Source organism: Quercus lobata, chromosome 9 (assembly GCF_001633185.2).
Source record: "Quercus lobata isolate SW786 chromosome 9, ValleyOak3.0 Primary Assembly, whole genome shotgun sequence".
NCBI classification, from domain to species: domain Eukaryota; kingdom Viridiplantae; phylum Streptophyta; class Magnoliopsida; order Fagales; family Fagaceae; genus Quercus; species Quercus lobata.
This window is the reverse complement of record NC_044912.1, coordinates 17969932-17986957: the sequence shown is the minus strand read 5'-3', so window position 1 is coordinate 17986957 and position 17026 is coordinate 17969932. Positions and strand designations below refer to the sequence as shown.

At 36.7% G+C, this 17026-nt stretch overlaps 1 protein-coding gene across 1 annotated transcript; it reads right to left on the bottom strand.

Moving 5' to 3' along the window:
* Positions 1-2628: 2628 nt before the first annotated feature.
* Positions 2629-7550, bottom strand: LOC115960363 (double-stranded RNA-binding protein 5-like). The gene is made up of 3 exons (XM_031079232.1): positions 7149-7550; positions 5573-5835; positions 2629-4550 (listed from the first exon to the last, which is right to left on the bottom strand). Exons 1-3 carry the CDS (start codon positions 7171-7173, stop codon positions 3054-3056), a joined length of 1785 nt encoding a protein of 594 aa, XP_030935092.1. The 5' UTR covers positions 7174-7550; the 3' UTR covers positions 2629-3053.
* Between the last annotated feature and the right edge of the window lie 9476 nt (positions 7551-17026).

Here is a 17026-nt window from a genome sequence, read left to right as displayed (position 1 = left end):
TTGACTTTGGACCTTGCATATTTGGTTCCGAGCTATTTTTAATCCTAGTGTGCTTGGCATTACTTCTGAAGAAGATAATGGCTACTTAATATTCTCTGTGCACGATGAGAATACCGGGTAATACTTTCATTTTTCACACTTTAGACAAATTCATACTCTCTTTTAATTTAATGCACGAACATTTTGATGATCAAAGTTTGTAAAGTGGTGGGTTGTGCTAGTAGTGTTGAGCTACTTCTTACTATACTAAGCCCAAGTTTTCTGGATAAGGGAGTTGGGACCGGTCCAGCTGCATCTCAATTTGATCCGGCTTGTGCACAAACTATGCCTAGTTTGCTAGGGACGTGTTTGCAGCAAGCAGAACTGTTTCAGACAAGTTGTGGTAGACAGATATAATAATAAAAATAATAAAATAAAATAAAATAAAATATCTGACTACTTAGTAGGAAATGACCAAATGATCCCCAAACACAATTACAATAATAATAATCATTTTTACAATCAGAAAAGAACAGAACAAAAGGAGCAAATAGTAATATGTATGGGCTGATCAAAAAATGAAGAAATCAACTTAAATCTGGTTTGTAGGAGCAAAACCATAGAGGAAAGAACGTTCCTTCTCAACATAATTAATCTCTCAAGAAAAGTCCTACCGTGGAGATTAACTACCTTAAGGGAAACGGACCTGAATGGTTGATGCATAGAGACCCTTTTTGGTTTTAATAGAGAGCAAGATTTCGTGAGGGAGAGAGGGAATCAATCTACCGGTTCATGCCTACCGTTCTAATTCTCACTTTATTTTCTTTCTAGTTGTTTTCTTTATTTCCTTCCCACTCGTTTCTTTTCTATTTTCTGGTCTCTCTTTTTGAATTCCTATTTCTTAGTTATGGTTCCTGTTGTTGCTCTGTTTTTTGCTTACGGTAAGATCCTTTTTTTATAATGTCTATCGTAACCGGATTTTACTGTTTCAGCCCTTAACTTCCTTTTTCTGGTCTGGGTGTACTAGCCGACCACCACTGGGTGTACTAGGGTATTTTGTTTGTTTGTCTGCCGTGGCACCCTTTCCTGCTACAGTCTAGGTTCTTTCTCTCTCCCTATCCCTCATGGCATGCACTTAGTGGTTCCAACTCAGCTTGCTTCTTTTAGGTAGTAAGTCATCCTAGTAGGACACTTCCCTGAAAGAACCTGAGTCGGAACCTCAAAAATAGATTTTTCCCCTCTCCCCACCACCAAACCATGCCCTCTGAATCTCTGACCCCCGACCTCACCATGCCTTATATTGGCTGGGTACATGCTGGTGGTGCCTGGGGCTTACGCGTGCCTTCCTTCCATATGTGTCCAAAATCTGTCTGCTGCTCATTCGTCTGCCATGGTCTGAAGGCTTGCCTGCATAGCCTACCGTCCGTTTTCTTTGACCTTTTATGTGGGCTGCTTTTCAATTTTCCGCTCATCTTAGGAGCTGGGCTTTATTTGATAATGGGTCTTATATTTCTTTGGCACAATTCTTGATTGCCTTCATTTCCTGCCATATTATTCTGTTATTCCTACTATAATGACTCAATCCTGCTGGGCCTCTTTAGGCCAGCCATTTACTCTTTCCTCCAGTGACTTGGTATGACTATTGGTTTTCCTACTTATGGGCTCTTGTGTCCCTTTTGTCTTTCTCTTAGGCATCCTTAGCCCACTTACTTTTTTGGGGCTTCCTTGACCCTTTTACTAACTCTGCATTCCCACGCGTTTTTACTAACTTCATTGGGCTTCCCTGACGCAATTACCTTATTCTCATTATTAGGGTTCATGAACCTGCCATTAACCCCTTATTTTTTTTTGTTTGCATTACTTTGGGTTTGCGTTGGCCCTTTCTCACTTTTCTACATCATATATTGCCCATGGGTATGTCATTTCTCTCTTTCCAGGCTTCTTTAAGCACACTTGCTTCTTCAAGGCCCATTTGCTTATTTCATGAGTCTGTGATCCATTATTCCTGCCGTTTAGGCCTAATGGTTTTGCCATCTACTTGCCAATTCTTTGCTGCCCATTAGGCTTTCTTCTTTTTATTTGAATTCTCACAAATGACCCTCAACAATTTTTTTGCTTTATTAGATAGATTAAATGCTCATTAAATAATGAGATTTGAAAGATTTTGTAAGAAGGTTTTTGAAAATTGATTGCTCCAATTTTCTTGCAAATTTAGGCTTTTTAGACTGCATCAAAAGAGAAAATATTACTATGTATGCTGATATCCCAACTTGTTACATCAATTATTGATGATACAGATTAAAGTTTGAATTTCTTGATGAAGATGACACAAACTCAATTTTTCTTTTATAATTATGCAGAAAATCATCTGTTAAAGCAAAAACAATGTTAATACTTCTAGTCTTCTAACAAAGCCAAACATACTGCACCTGCGTGTAACAAGGATCAAAATTGATGCCCTTAATAGAAAGAGTTCAATCAACATTTTTGCATCCGCTTGTTCAGAAAAAGAAAATGATGATTATATCACTATAGGGAAAGATGAACTCATCTCAAAAGCATCCAGTGCAAATATTGATACTTGGCAATAAAATTTTTAAACAGATCACCAAAATAAAGTTCTTTAGGTAACCTTTCTCAAAAAAAAAAAAAAAAAAAAAAAGGTTCTTTAGGTAACATTAAGAATAGGTACTATAGCAGTAAGTTCTTTGTGGTTCCTGCTCCGAATCTAACAATACAAGCAAACGAAGCTGATGGACACCAAAAGATGTAAACTCTGACTAAATGTTCTAAGACAACCAAATAAACTAACTGATATATAGCAGAAAGTTCTTTGTGGTTCCTGCTCCGAATCTACCAATACATGCAAACGAAGCTGATGGACACCGCAAGATGTAAACTCTGACTAAATGGTCTAAGACACCCAAATAAACTAATTGATATAGAATTCTTAATATGTCTAAATCTATTAAAAACCTCATCTCAATATTTTCCTAACTGCAAAATATTTCCAAACAATTGAACACTCTCCCAAACACGGTTTGCACCTGCCTGGATCCACTCTTCTGATTTGTTTAAGCCAGCTGGACACTTGAAGTCTCTATCTGACCCATAGTAGAATTGTCTGCAACTGAAGCTACCCCTGTAACTCCATTAACCTCCTTTGTCAACGCAGTCATATCTCCGGAGAACACAGAAGATGTTCCTACATCAAGATTCCCATCATTGCTTTGATTAGGACTTAAAGCTGTTAACTGCCCATTATCACAATTACCATTGACTTGGTTATCCAAAGCACCTTCCCCAGTAGATATTTCTTTTTCATTTGCACACACATCCAATCTAACATTTTGGGGATTCCCCGTGGAATCTATAGCCAACGCACCTTCCCCGGCAGGTATTTCTTTCTCATTTGCGCTCACATCTGAACTACCATCTTGGGGATTCCTAATAGCTTCCATAGCCAATGGTCCCAAACCTGCTTCTTGGAAGCCAAGTCCATTTACTTCTATAGCCAGCACAACTTCCCCAGCAGATATTTCTGTTTCATTTGCACTCACATCCAATCTAACATTTTGGGGATTCCCCGTGGATTCTATAGCCAACGCACCTTCCCCAGCAGGTATTTCTTTCTCATTTTCGCTCACATCTGATCTACCATCTTGGGGATTCCTGATAGCTTCCATAGCCAATGGTCCCAAACCTGCTTCTTGGACCCCATGTCCATTAGCTTCTATAACCAACGCACCTTCCCCAGCAGATATTTCTTTTTCATTTGAACTCACATCCAATCTAACATTTTCAGGATTCCCCATGGATTCTATTTCTATAGCCAACGCACCTTCCCCAATAGGTATTACTTCCTCATTTGCATTCACATCTGATCTACCATCCTGGGGATTCCTAATAGCTTCCATAGCCAATGGTCCCAAACCTGCTTCTTGGACCCCATGTCCATTAACTCCTATAGCCAACAACGCACCTTCCCCAGCAGGTGTTCCTTTCTCATTCACGCTCACATCTGATCTACGATCTTGGGGATTCCTAATAGCTTCCATAGCCAATGGTCCCAAACCTGCTTCTTGGATTCCATGTCCATTAGTTTGATCCAATCCTGATCCGTTAGCATCAATAAGTGTCCGGGAACTGCCTGCATTCTCAACTTGACTATTGCCTGCCTTGTCACCTTGTTGCCTTTTCAACATTCTCCTTGTAAATCTAGGTTTCTTTGCCTTCGGAACATTTTCAGCCTCCTCATTAAGAGCAGCTAATTCAGTCCCCCTTTTCTTGCTTGGGATTACTGTTAACTGAGTCTTGTGAACTGATTTGTCAGATAACTGGGATGTACTTGACTGAATAGCTAAAAGTGCAGTTCTAGCAGCTTTGATCTCTGCCTCTTTCTTTGTTTTTGCTGCAGCTCCAATATAACGAATCCCCCCAATCTCTACAGTACATGAAAAGAGAGACACTCTACCTGGGGTTTCATCCTTTTGGCACTGATACAATGGAATTGCATAATTCATCTTTTGAGCATATTCTTGAAGTAGATTTTTGCACAATCCTGTTTCATGCTGCAATACACCAAAAAATATATAAGGTATGTGGCTTTATTTACCACATGGCAGCAGGAAACATTTTCATAATGAAGGCTCTACATGTAAATGGAAAATACAAACAGTAAAGAAAGTGTAATTCTGCTGTATGAGATTCCACAATTAATATGATGATGGAAATCATATGCCAACGTTTGTCAACGCACTAATGAGGCATATATAGACATGTCAATGCACTAATGAGGCATATATATACATACTTTCAATGGAAAATATGTAATGAAAACAAGAGACCACTTTCCATTGGTTTGGAGATTTTATAATCTGTTTCTAACTAAATGTGGAAAAGTACATTGCAAATAAACTTCTGAAATCAATTTTCATAATATAGTTTATAGGGAGCTAAATGAAACCATACTCATGTCATGTGCCGCGTGTCATGTATTCTACTTTAGGCCCGAGAATAAAGCTAACAAGTAGAAGTAAAAGAGGATAGAAAGTAGGCTTTAGGCACTGAAGCTTATTAGAACACACATTACAGACAGCATCTCTTATTTAAAACCATGCCATGTAAAGCAATTTGGAGACCATAGACATCAATCTAGAGGGATTACACATAACTAGCAAGCTATGCTCATATTATATAGAACCAGTTATGAAAGCCAAGTAGCCAACAAACTATGATACTCCTAGTTGATTGAACTCTAGTTCGCAAATGGGTTATTACTTATTATTGCTCCAAGAGTGGGATGTTGCATAAAAACTAAAATATTTAAGATTAGATATGGTTACACGCATTTGCTCTTACTCTTAGGTCCATCTCTTCCAACAACAACTTCCTCTTGGCAGAAACTGTAACAAATTTCAAATTTTGTACATATAATCCATTGACAAAATTATATAAACACACTACATACAGAAGAGAAGGAGATTTCCAGCTTCTACATACAGAACCAAGGATGGATAAATACTATGAGACTGCATCAAAGATAATCGATAAATTTTTACGGCTAATTCAGTAAAATATAAATTGAACTTACAACAGGCTGAGAGATGGATTGATTAAATTCACTGGCTTTAGCTAACTCCGATAGAGCAACCTCAGCAGCTGACTGCTCTGCTGCTTTACGATTGAAAAATCCAGGCAAAGAATCATATCTAACATCATTTACTATCACAGTTGACCTGAAGGAAGGTTCATGGGAAGGGCCTTCTTTGATAGTCTCATACACAGGAGTAGGAAGTCCAATTTTTTGAGCATACTCCTGTAAACGGCTCTTGAATACATAGCAATTTGAAACACCTGGTGTCAGAAATGAGGAAGAAATACTGAATATTAATCTCACAAAGCATATACATAAAAGCATGAAAGATAAACCTAATTTCCCCTATAATGTTCTGTCCAATTCAGCTAATTATAGGACGATGCTACCTCCATTTCAAAATTCCAATAAACTTTACATTCAGAACAGATTAGTAACCTATATAGATGCATTGCATTCAAGAAATTATTCCTCTCCCAGAACTTTGTAGTGTCTTGCAATCTTGTTATACCTCTCTCTTGGGCGCTTGTGTAAAACCTGCTTACCCAAACCACTCTCTCGATGATGCTCTTCACAAGCATCCGTTCACATTAAATTGTCCATTAGGAACATTACAGAGGGACAGGTCCAGCCATACGAAGGACAGATATTTGGTATAGCGAGCATGAAAATCACAGTTGAGGGTGATTTTAACTCAATGCTACACAAACTCTTCACAGATGTGGGAACCAGTGGGTCCTAATTTCTAAGACAAATAGTAATTGAAAAGAAACAACATGGTTGCGAACCATAGAATATGTTATATATACAATCCATACCGACTTGCAAATAACTCATTGAGAAATGTTATACATTACTACACAGGTTGTAGCTATGACACGATATCTTGTTGTCAACATATTATTGTTCGGAAAAGTCTATGACACTGTAATAACTAATAAGTAACCGCTATCTAAGACTATTATTGAACTTGATCATTCAATATGCAAGGCTTTCATTAAAAATTACTGGGTGTTTCCAAGCAGTGAGGCTTTAACTCATTCGCATTAATTCATCCAAAAAGTTCCTTACCCTTATGCACGAATTATTACATAACCCAAAATTTTGGTAACAAATTCGGTCATGTTAAACTTAAACCCCAAACACAACAAACTTCCACTTAAATGGTCTGATCACAGGTACGGGTACGACACAAGCACCCTAAATGAAATGGCCGTGCTTCCTAGTTTGATTTGTTACACTCTCTAAACTATAGTGTCTTAAAATGTAAATTTTCTCATACTTTTATCTCAAATGATGAACTAAGAAATCCATAAAAATAAATTACCATTCCTATTATCACCAACATTAACAAAGCCAGTTCCTTTCTACTAGCCCCGAAATTTTTAACCCATAAAAAGAAAAATTCCTCTTTCCGATATTCGATTTTTAATTAATTGATTGTTACTATGCTGGAAATTATTAATTTTATTTTCAACCAAAAAAAAAAATTCTGAAAGATAAATAAACACAATATAAACAAACAGAGAATTTTTTTTTTTTTTAAAGAAAAAAAGAATGGAGAATGGAATACCTTGGAAGCCTTCGTTGGTGAGCATGGCTCTGAGAGAGTTCTTTGATGGAATCGAAAGAAGGTTTTACGAGTTTAGAGAGAAAGAGAGAGAGTGGGGAATTGAGGTGGTGAGAAACCGTGAATGAAAAAAGCGAGTTTTTTTTTTTTTTTTGGAAGAAGAATTAGAGAGAGTGAGAAAGAGAAACACTGTGAAGCAATAAAAAATTGTACCACTAGTACTAGAAAAGAAGTAGTAGTTGTTGTTCCCGGCAAAGCACGCGAATCTGCCGCTCGGGGTTTTTTTTTTATGATTATGCTGATGATGATGATGATGATGAAGAAGAAAAAGATTCACTCATCTCTGTGCACAATACCTAGTGGAGGCGAGAATCAGACCCGCGGAGTAAGTGATTGATAGGATCCATTTGGTGCTAATCCAATGGTGGTGGAAAATAGGAATTAGTGGGGTCCTTTTTTTTTTAAATAATAAAGTTGATACCTTCTAAAAGACAAAGTCTAGAAACATCAGGCTTGCTTGGTGGGTGAGTTTGAGGATTGTTGTTTAGGGTTTTTTGGGATTTTTTGAAATATGTATGGGTAAAAAAATGTATAAGTGTGTTTGAAATGTGAAAATTGTTGTTTGTTTTAATCTCAATTCTTATGTGTTAATCTCAATTCTTTTTCTTTTTTTTATAAGAATGAAAAAAAAAAACCTACGTTAAAAAATACTTAATATTCTCAAAATAATAATAGTAAAATCATATAAAAATGACCATATTAGAATTGTCATTCAAGAGTTGATCCCTTTTTAAAACATAATAACTTTTATTTCAACTATGATGTACTCACTACTATTATTTATCACAATTTTGATGTATTAATTAATAATAATGGAGAAAACATTATAGGTTCATTATTCTATAAAAATTACCTTATTAGAATTGTGACACAAAAGTTTATCTATATAATCGTCAAAATAAAGTAAAAGCTATGTGTAGCATTGATCATTTATGTTATTTTGAGTTGACATACTTCTTGGTATTTTTTATTTGTGTTTGCCTTTTATATAATTCAATAATTTTACATTAAAAGACGTCAACTAATTAAGTTACAAAGTGTTTGGCTGACTGACTTCTTGATCTTCATAAAAAAATTATAATCGAACACCATTCAAGAAAGTTTTGTTAAGGTAAATTAGTGGCAAGTCCACTTCTTTCATCTCAATAAGGCATTGGCACAATGGTAAGTGTCTTCCACCAAAAAAATAAATAAATAAATAAATAAAATAAAAATAGTAAGTCGCGAGTCTGAGTATGAAAATTAGTGATTCTAAAAAACTTTGGAATAAGATTGTCTATCAATTACTTCTCTCATACCCCAAAAAAGTGGGAGTTTCTAAGTAAGTCCTCTTATTCATTTACCTTTTATTTTTCAATTGTCACATTTGGAATATCAAACTTTAAAGATCATATATTTGAACATGTCATGGATGTGTGATTACTTATTCATTTGATATATTTTTTATATGCGTAGTTTTTTAAATGTTGTAACTTATATTTTTCAATTAAATTTAAAAATATAGTTATATTGACTAATATAATATAAATAATATTATAAAATTTTAAGGATATTTAAATTCAACATAAAAATGTGGTTAAATTTATATATCTATATTTATTTAAAGCTAGAGCTAAGAAATCCAATTAGATCTTCAATTTTGCACCATGTGTTAATTTTTTTTTTTTTAATTTATTTATGCCAAGTAAGTTATTAGTACAAAACCCGAAGAGTTTATATCAAAAAATATATAAATTCTATGCAAAATTGAAAGAGTTTATATTAAAAACCATATAAATGCTACAATGGAGAAATTGGATAGCCACAAAAGCTATACTCTTTGAATTCTCTCTCTTTAATGGAAATCATGAAATTGCCGATAAAGCTTTAGAGCAAAAAATCAAAGCAAGTAACTTGTTTTTACTTTTACTTGAAGATTTTAGAGAAGCATGTTGTCTTCATTAGTCCCACAAAAGTTTTTAATTGTAATTTTTTTAATTTATAAAAATTTAATTAATTTAATCTCCAAATTGTAGTTTTTAATTGTAATTTTTTTAATTTATAAAAAGTTAAATGATTTAATTCTCCAAATTTTTGGACAACATACAAATTAGTCTCTTAAATATTCATTGCTTTAGTTTAGCCTCTCATTTTTTTAATTGTAATTTTTTAATTTATAAAAAGTTAGTTAATTTAATTCTCCAAATTGTTGGACAAGATACAAATTAGTCTCTTAAATATTCATTGCTTCAATTTAGTCTCTCGGTTTCCAAATGTAATTTTTTTTTAATTTATAAAAAGTTAATTAATTTAATTCTCCAAATTGTTGGACAAGATACAAATTAGTCTCTTAAATATTCATTGCTTCAGTTTAGTCCATCCTGAAGACTTGAATCCCGACCCTTACCCCCCACTCCCCACAAGTATTTGGTAGCCATCGTACTAAGGGTGTGCGGTGATATGTCTCATTCAATTAAATTTTCAAAAAATTGATATTAAGAATTGACTTCATTTTGAAATCTACACACTTTCCATAATAAAATGTTATTGTTTCATTTGCTGCATAATTAATTTTGTTAATATTTAAAGAATGATAAGATCTAACACAAATGGATTTAAATTTTGAAAGGTGAGAGATTAATTCAACAATATTACTAATTGATGGAATTAACAGTATGAGCGCACAATATTATTGTGATGTCATGTCAAGGTTATGTTTAAAAAATGCATGTCATCGATATCCAACTAATACTCAGTCTCACGAAATTTTCGTGATGTTTAAATTAAATGTGAAGTTATATATATATATTGTAAAGACTTAATTTGTAATGATCCCAAACTAATATTGGGTTCGCACGTTAAAGGACCAAACAATAAAATTTATAAAGACTGGGCTGAAAGGCTAAGCCTTGGTTACCGAACAGTGGTTGGTCATGGTGTTCATGGTAATTGCACAAGGGTGAACCGTGCTTGCCCAAGAAGTCTTTCTCCTCAGCACGGACTGCGAGGCTTTGGTTATTGGCCTTTTTTCCCAACCTCCTTTTCGGACTGCTTCCTTCTCATTTTATACTAGCCTTTACCCTTTCCCTAACGTCCACGTGTAGGCTCAGCTTTCTAGGGTTGATACTTGTCCTATCAGCCCATACCCAAAGTGGTTGGGGTGGTTGTAAAAGCTGAAAAGCATTGCTCTGCCAGGCGCAAAGTGCTTTAATTGCAACAATGGCAGCCTTTCCCTTGTCCTTTGTCACCACACTGTTCAGGGGTCCTTTCCCCATCAATGCGGAGGTGTTTAACTATTCCTTGGAACCACTCCTATACCGTACTCCCCCTTTTTTTTCTAGGAGTGCTTTGGGATGCCGAGGACAGAATCGTCCTCGGCTACATCTAGGCCATTCAGACTTTCGTTATATGTCCTCGGCAATGTCTCTCTTTGGCTCGAGTCTTGGGCCCTAATGCAAAATGGGTCGAGGTCACAAATTCTCTGGCCCCACAATAGCCCCTCAAAATCCTACTGTCTGGCCCCTCGGACGAAGAGGAGGGTTTTGGTGATGTTGGGCTTATGTAACGGCTTGCCCAGCCTTGTCCTTCATCAATGCCGGTGCCTCTTCGTTTGCCTAGGACATGCTCCTGGTTATGAGACATTCTTTTAGTTTTACTTACGCCGCGTTCCTACCGTTTCGGTGTACAAGGTGCCTTTTTAATAAGTTTTCTTTACGAAATGACGCAAATCCAACAGCTGAAGACAGCGTTGGGAGTTGAGCGAGACTTATCTCGTTTGTAGCTTTTCTTGGAGATTTGTACAGATTAAATGCCACCAGGCTTGCCCCCATATAAGAAGCACGATGGGGGGTCATTTTTTTTTATTTTTTTATTTGTAGTCCCTTTAAGCCTTTCAAATCCCTAACCTTTCAGTTGTGCCCAAGTCCCTATTACCAGTGTAACTGAGCCATAGGGAGTGATATGGTCAAGTCTGGGATGAGGGCAAAGGGACCACACCCTCTCTAGAAGCATTGGGTTTCCCCGAGACTCAAGATGGCCCGGTCAGGGCAAGGGAGACAAAGACTCAAGACACTTCTTCCTCTTGATAAGGCAAGAAAGGAGCTTCTTCTTCCTTCAGCCAAAATCCGAAGCAGGTGGAGGTCGCATCAGATTTTTGGTGCGAAAGCACTGAGGTTTCTCATCGTTAGTACCATCCGCTCTCTCTCGAGCGCTGCTAATATGATACCTGCTTAATTACAGTCAGAGCTGGTACGGTGGTTAGGCTCAACTGCTTCTTCCTCTCTTCCATCACTAGGGCTACTTAGGTGCCTCCGCTTCTTCTTCTCTTCCATCACTGGTGCCACCCAGGTGCCCCTGCTTCTTCTTCTCTTCCATCACCGGTGCCATCCTGACGCGTTTAGTTGCTGCTAGGGCAAAATTTTGAAGGATTTATCATTTCCCTGTATTCTTTTTCTTTTTGCTTTTCTTTTTGCTTCTGTATTTAGTTTCTGGTATAAGCTTGTTTAAGCCCCTTATTATACGCTGTACTACTTCTTTGTCTAATAAAAGATGACTTTATCTCATTTTGCGTGTTCTTTCATTTCTTTCATAATTATTTTGTGAATGGATGTGTTGGTATCCTTTTCTTTTGAACAATACTTAGGGCCGAAACCCTTGTTAACAAAGAGCTATCGCTTTGAATTTATTAAAACTGACAGGCATAATAATGTCGACTTGAAGTAGGTTAGCCATATGAGACTGACCGAAATAACCGCTGAATGCTATGTATTGCATATGGGGTGATCACCCGAGGATAAGTAACCTAAAATGAACCATCCGAGAGGGTCGCCGAGCACTAGGAGGCTTTGCCACGTTCCTGACAATATTCATAGCCCCTATAGGTTTGAGTCCGAGGACCACGCAATACCTTGATTCTGTCCAAAACTTATAATTTTTGCTTAAAGTAGTTGGTTTCCCCATGGGTTTGAGTCCGAGGACCATGCAATACCTAGGTTTTGTCCAAAACTTATAGATTTTCTTAAAGTAGTTGGTTTCCCCATAGGTTTGAGTCCGAGGACCATGCAAGATCTTGGTTCTGTCCAAAACTTAGATTTTCTTAAAGTAGTTGGTTTCCCCATAGGTTTAAGTCCGAGGACCATGCAAGACCTTGGTTCTGTCCAAAACTTAGATTTTCTTAAAGTAATTGGTTTCCCCATAGGTTTGAGTCCGAGGACCATGCAAGGCCTTGGTTCTGTCCAAAACTTAGATTTTCTTAAAGTAGTTGGTTTTCCCATAGGTTTGAGTCCGAGGACCATGCAAGACCTTGGTTCTGTCCAAAACTTAGATTTTCTCAAAGTAGTTGGTTTCCCCATAGGTTTGAGTTCAAGGACCATGCAAGACCTTGGTTCTGTCCAAAACTTAGATTTTCTTTAAAGTAGTTGGTTTCCCCATAGGTTTGAGTCCAAGGACCATACAAGACCTTGGTTCTGTCCAAAACTTAGATTTTCTTAAAATTTCGAGGATTAGCCCCTTGACCAAGGTATGGGCCGTTGAAATGATGTTGGAAGCCCCTAGAACTGCCCGTGCCACTAGCGTTTCGAAGCGCAGCCCCTAGTGGAACTTTATATTAGGGTAACAACGGCGGGTTGCTGGAAATGATGGAGGGGCTTTCGCAGACCCTTGTTTGGCAGGGGCTTGATCCTACCACCGCCTGTGCCAACGCACAAGCCTTCCCACAGACGGTGCCAATTGTAAGGACTCAATTTGTAACGATCCCAAACTGATATTGGGTTCGCACGTTAAAAGTCCAAATAATACAATTTGTAGAGAGTGGGCTGAAAGGCTAGGCCTTGGTCACCGAACAGTGGTTGGTCATGGTGTTCATGGTAATTGCACAAGGGTGAACCGTGCTTGTCCAAGAAGTCTTTCTCCTCGGCACGGACTGGGAGGCTCTAGTTCTTGGCCTTTTTTCCCAGCCTCCTTTTCGGACTGCTTCCTTCTCCTTTTATACTAGCCTTTACCCTCTCCCTAACATCCACGTATAGGCTTAGCTTTCTAGGGCTGATACTTGTTCTATCAGCCCATACCCAAAGTGGTTGGGGGTGGTTGTAAAAGCTGAAAATCATTGCTCTGCCAGGCGCAGAGTGCTTTAATTGCAGTAATGGTAGTCTTTCCCTTGTCCTTTGTCGCCACACTGTTCAGGGGTCCTTTCCCCATCAATGCGGAGGTGTTTAGCTAGTCCTTGGAACCACTCCTATACCGTACTCCCCCTTTTTTTTCTAGGAGTGCTTTGGGATGCCGATGACAAAATCGTCCTCGGCTACATCTAGGCCATTCGGACTTTCGTTATATGTTCTCGGCAATGTCTCTCTTTGACTCGGGTCTTAGGCCCTAATGTAAAGTGGACCGGGGTCACAAATTCTCTAGCCCCACATATATATATATATATATATAAATTCTAAGAAAGGTATATTAAAAATAACAATTTTAAAGGCTAAATTACAAAAAGACCCTCAGTTCAGGATTAGTTGGAAAATGAAAGCAGATAAATAGTTTTTTCAATTTTGTGTTATTGACCTATAATATAAACTAATAAATGAGAAAAACTAATCCCTTTGCCTCATTTCCGTCAATTGTCACTTACAGAAACCACTTTATTATTAAAAAAAAAAATAGTAAATTATAACAATATCACTTTAAAATAAGGTATTTAATTTATATTAAAAAATTGGCATTTAATTGACAATGTCACAACGCACAAGGACTAATTTACATAAAGGCTTACTATGGTATCAAATTAGATTAGTTAAGTAGAGACATTTGGGTTATGTGCTTAGGTTATGTACAACACACTAGCCAAGGTGTGGAAGAGTGTCGATGTGGCTGGATCTGAACCTTACACGTGGAGTGTCTGTGAGCAAGGGAGAGGAAATGTTGTCTGCAAGATATTATCATTGGCCCGTGCTAAAGGCGTGACTGTCATGGGAAAGAAGTAAGATATGCATCTAACGTGGGTACTCAAGCACTCACAAAAAATGAGATAGTGACCTCCTAAGGTCAGATACTATGAAAACACCCCTTATTGGCTGAGTGTATGTTGGACCACTTGGAGACATGTCTATCATCTTCAACACCTCTGATGTCCCTCTCATTGCTTAAGAATTGTTCCCCATGCAGTGGCGAAGTCACTTACCCATGCCATAGTCCTGATGTTGGCATTCTCTCTCCTTCAACCACCAAATAGTACCTTAGCTGTAGTAAGGTCCAAAATAATGAAATGATGACTTGTCTTTGTACTCAGCCATATTTCTTAGACTATTAGAGGAACATACTACTGGATTATTAGGGCAAGAACCTAAGTAGATCTTTGGAGGAAAAAGTAGAAAGTTGATAAGGAAGAGAGGTAGAAAACAAGGTCTCTCTTTTGAGGAAGAGTATCCTTATTGTACAAGAGATACCCTTATTCCCCACGTAAAACAAAAGCTGAGCAAAGTAGGAGTGATTCTCTCTTGTTCAAACCGTGGTTTTTCATCACTTTTTTAGGGTTTTTCACGTACATCCATTGCCTACTTTATATTATTGCAAACACTTTCTTTTTTTCTAGATATTGTGATGTCAAAGCTTGCATTTTTTTTTCAGTTATGAGCTTTTTCATTAAGATGTATCGTTAGATAGCTTATTTACTCCCCTATATAAGTTCAAATCTAACTTATACGTATGGGTTATAGGCCTAAAAATAAAATATAGTATTTGGTAGGCCTGTTTTGATAATATCATTGTGTTATTAACACAAGGGCTTCACATTGAAACCCTTCATTAAGTTTGAGACCTTAATTGACAATAATAATAATAATCTAAGACACTATTATTATTTTTTGAGTAAGCTAAACACTAATATGATACATCATACATTTTAATATGTTAGAAACTATAAATCAAGGGTATTTTTATTAAGACAAAGTTTAGTTTCAAACCAGTTTTAAATTATATTTTTAAACTCACTAGGTTACTATCTATAATACTATTTATAAGTCTAAAACTGTGCGTTTTATTCACTAATGCGCGGTCAGTGCCCACGGTTGTATCATATTTCCCAAACCTGTTTTCTTTTTCCTGCTTCTTCAGCAACCTTTCGAAAGCACTTTCAAAAATATTGTTCCGGTTCCATGAATGTGCACCCTGTACGAGCTTGAATTACACCGCGAAATCCAATACGGCCCGAACCAACTTACTCAAGTTTCTCACTGCCTTCGTGCTTTCTAAGGAATACCCCCCCCCCCAAAAAAAACCCTCTTCATCCATTGCTTTTCATTTGCTATTTGCTTTTACTTTATTTCATGCAACTCTCTTGAAATTTTTACAATTTCACCTGCTGTAACTGTTTATCATAGCAATTTGATGAATTTCGTGGCAAGCAAATAAACAATTGGTATTGGTGTTAGAGCAACTTTTGTTGTTGTTGTTAATGTTCTAATGGTTGAATTCTAGGGCTCATATAGGTAGCTAAGTTTTATGTTTCTTTTTTAAGTTTAACCGTTTAAGGTTGTTTATGTCATGCCAGCATAGATTTATTGCGTAGGGCAAAACTAGGTACAACTCTTGGGTATTAGCATAAACTATTTAGTCCGTCAGGGGTGAATGCCTTTGGAGTACCCGACAACCGATTTTGGCTGTAGGGAACAGTTTCCCCTGTAGGTTTTACTGGCTAGAGGCGAGTCCAAAAGTGTTTTTAGGTGTGTTTCTTAGATGTTGTACCTTAGAATTTCCAATCAAAATCAACCATTTTGCTGTAATAATCAATGTAGCATATATTTTCCGTAAAATCAACCAAGGTTGTTTATTTGCTTGCCATGAAATTCATCAAATTGCTATGATAATCAAAATCAAATTGTCTTTACGGAGCAAGTGAAACAATAACATTTTATTATGGAAAGTGTGTAGATTTCAAAATGAAACAATAACATCAAATTAAATGTTAGCAAAATTAATTATGCAACAAATGAATCAGTAACATTTTATTATGGAAAGTGTGTAGATTTCAAAATGAAGTCAATTCTAAATATCAATTTTTTGAAAATTTAACTGAATGAGACATACCATTGCATACCCTTGGTGCGATGGTCACTCCACAAGTATAAGTGTTTGTGAGGTGTGGGAGGTAAGGACTGGGGTTCAAGTCTCCAGGAGGGACTAAACTGAAGCAATGAATATTTAAGAGACTAATTTGTATCTTGTCCAACAATTTGGAGAATTAAATTAATTGCCTTTTTATAAATTAAAAAAATTACAATTGGAAACCGAGAGACTAAACTGAAGCAATGAATATTTAAGAGACTAATTTGTATCTTGTCCAACAATTTGGAGAATTAAATTAATTAACTTTTTATAAATTAAAAAAATTACAATTAAAAAAACCGAGAGACTAAACTGAAGCAATGAATATTTAAGAGACTAATTTGTATGTTGTCCAACAATTTGGAGAATTTAATCAATTAACTTTTTGTAGGGGCACAATTTAGTAACCAAATCCTTACTGTTACAAGTCTTGGTCCAAAAAACCCAACACAATGAATTCTTGTAGAGTATGGATTGAAGAACTCGGTTTAAGTAAGTTAAACGGAATATTGCATGGGATAAGGGAACACACGAACAAGAACAAATGCCATTGTATCGAAAGATCACCCGGAATGATAGGGCTTAAACTTGATTTATGGATACAGATTAGTGCAGTAGGATTCCTTTGCATGCTACAGTACCTCACTCCCTCCTTCCCCCCCCCCTTTCTTACGGGGACTTCTACACATTATATAGGCTTTTTCTTGTCATCTGGGCTTTACACTTGTCGATCATCTAAACCTCCACTT

What these genes read in the sequence shown, in the direction of transcription:
- LOC115960363 (XM_031079232.1), bottom strand. Translation starts at nt 7,173, where the DNA reads ATGCTCACCAACGAAGGCTTCCAAG. An exon ending in CACCAACGAAGGCTTCCAAG is followed by an intron (nt 5,836 to 7,148) that starts GTATTCCATTCT and finishes TTCTGACACCAG; the next exon opens with GTGTTTCAAATTGCTATGTA. An exon ending in AATCCATCTCTCAGCCTGTT is followed by an intron (nt 4,551 to 5,572) that starts GTAAGTTCAATT and finishes GGTGTATTGCAG; the next exon opens with CATGAAACAGGATTGTGCAA.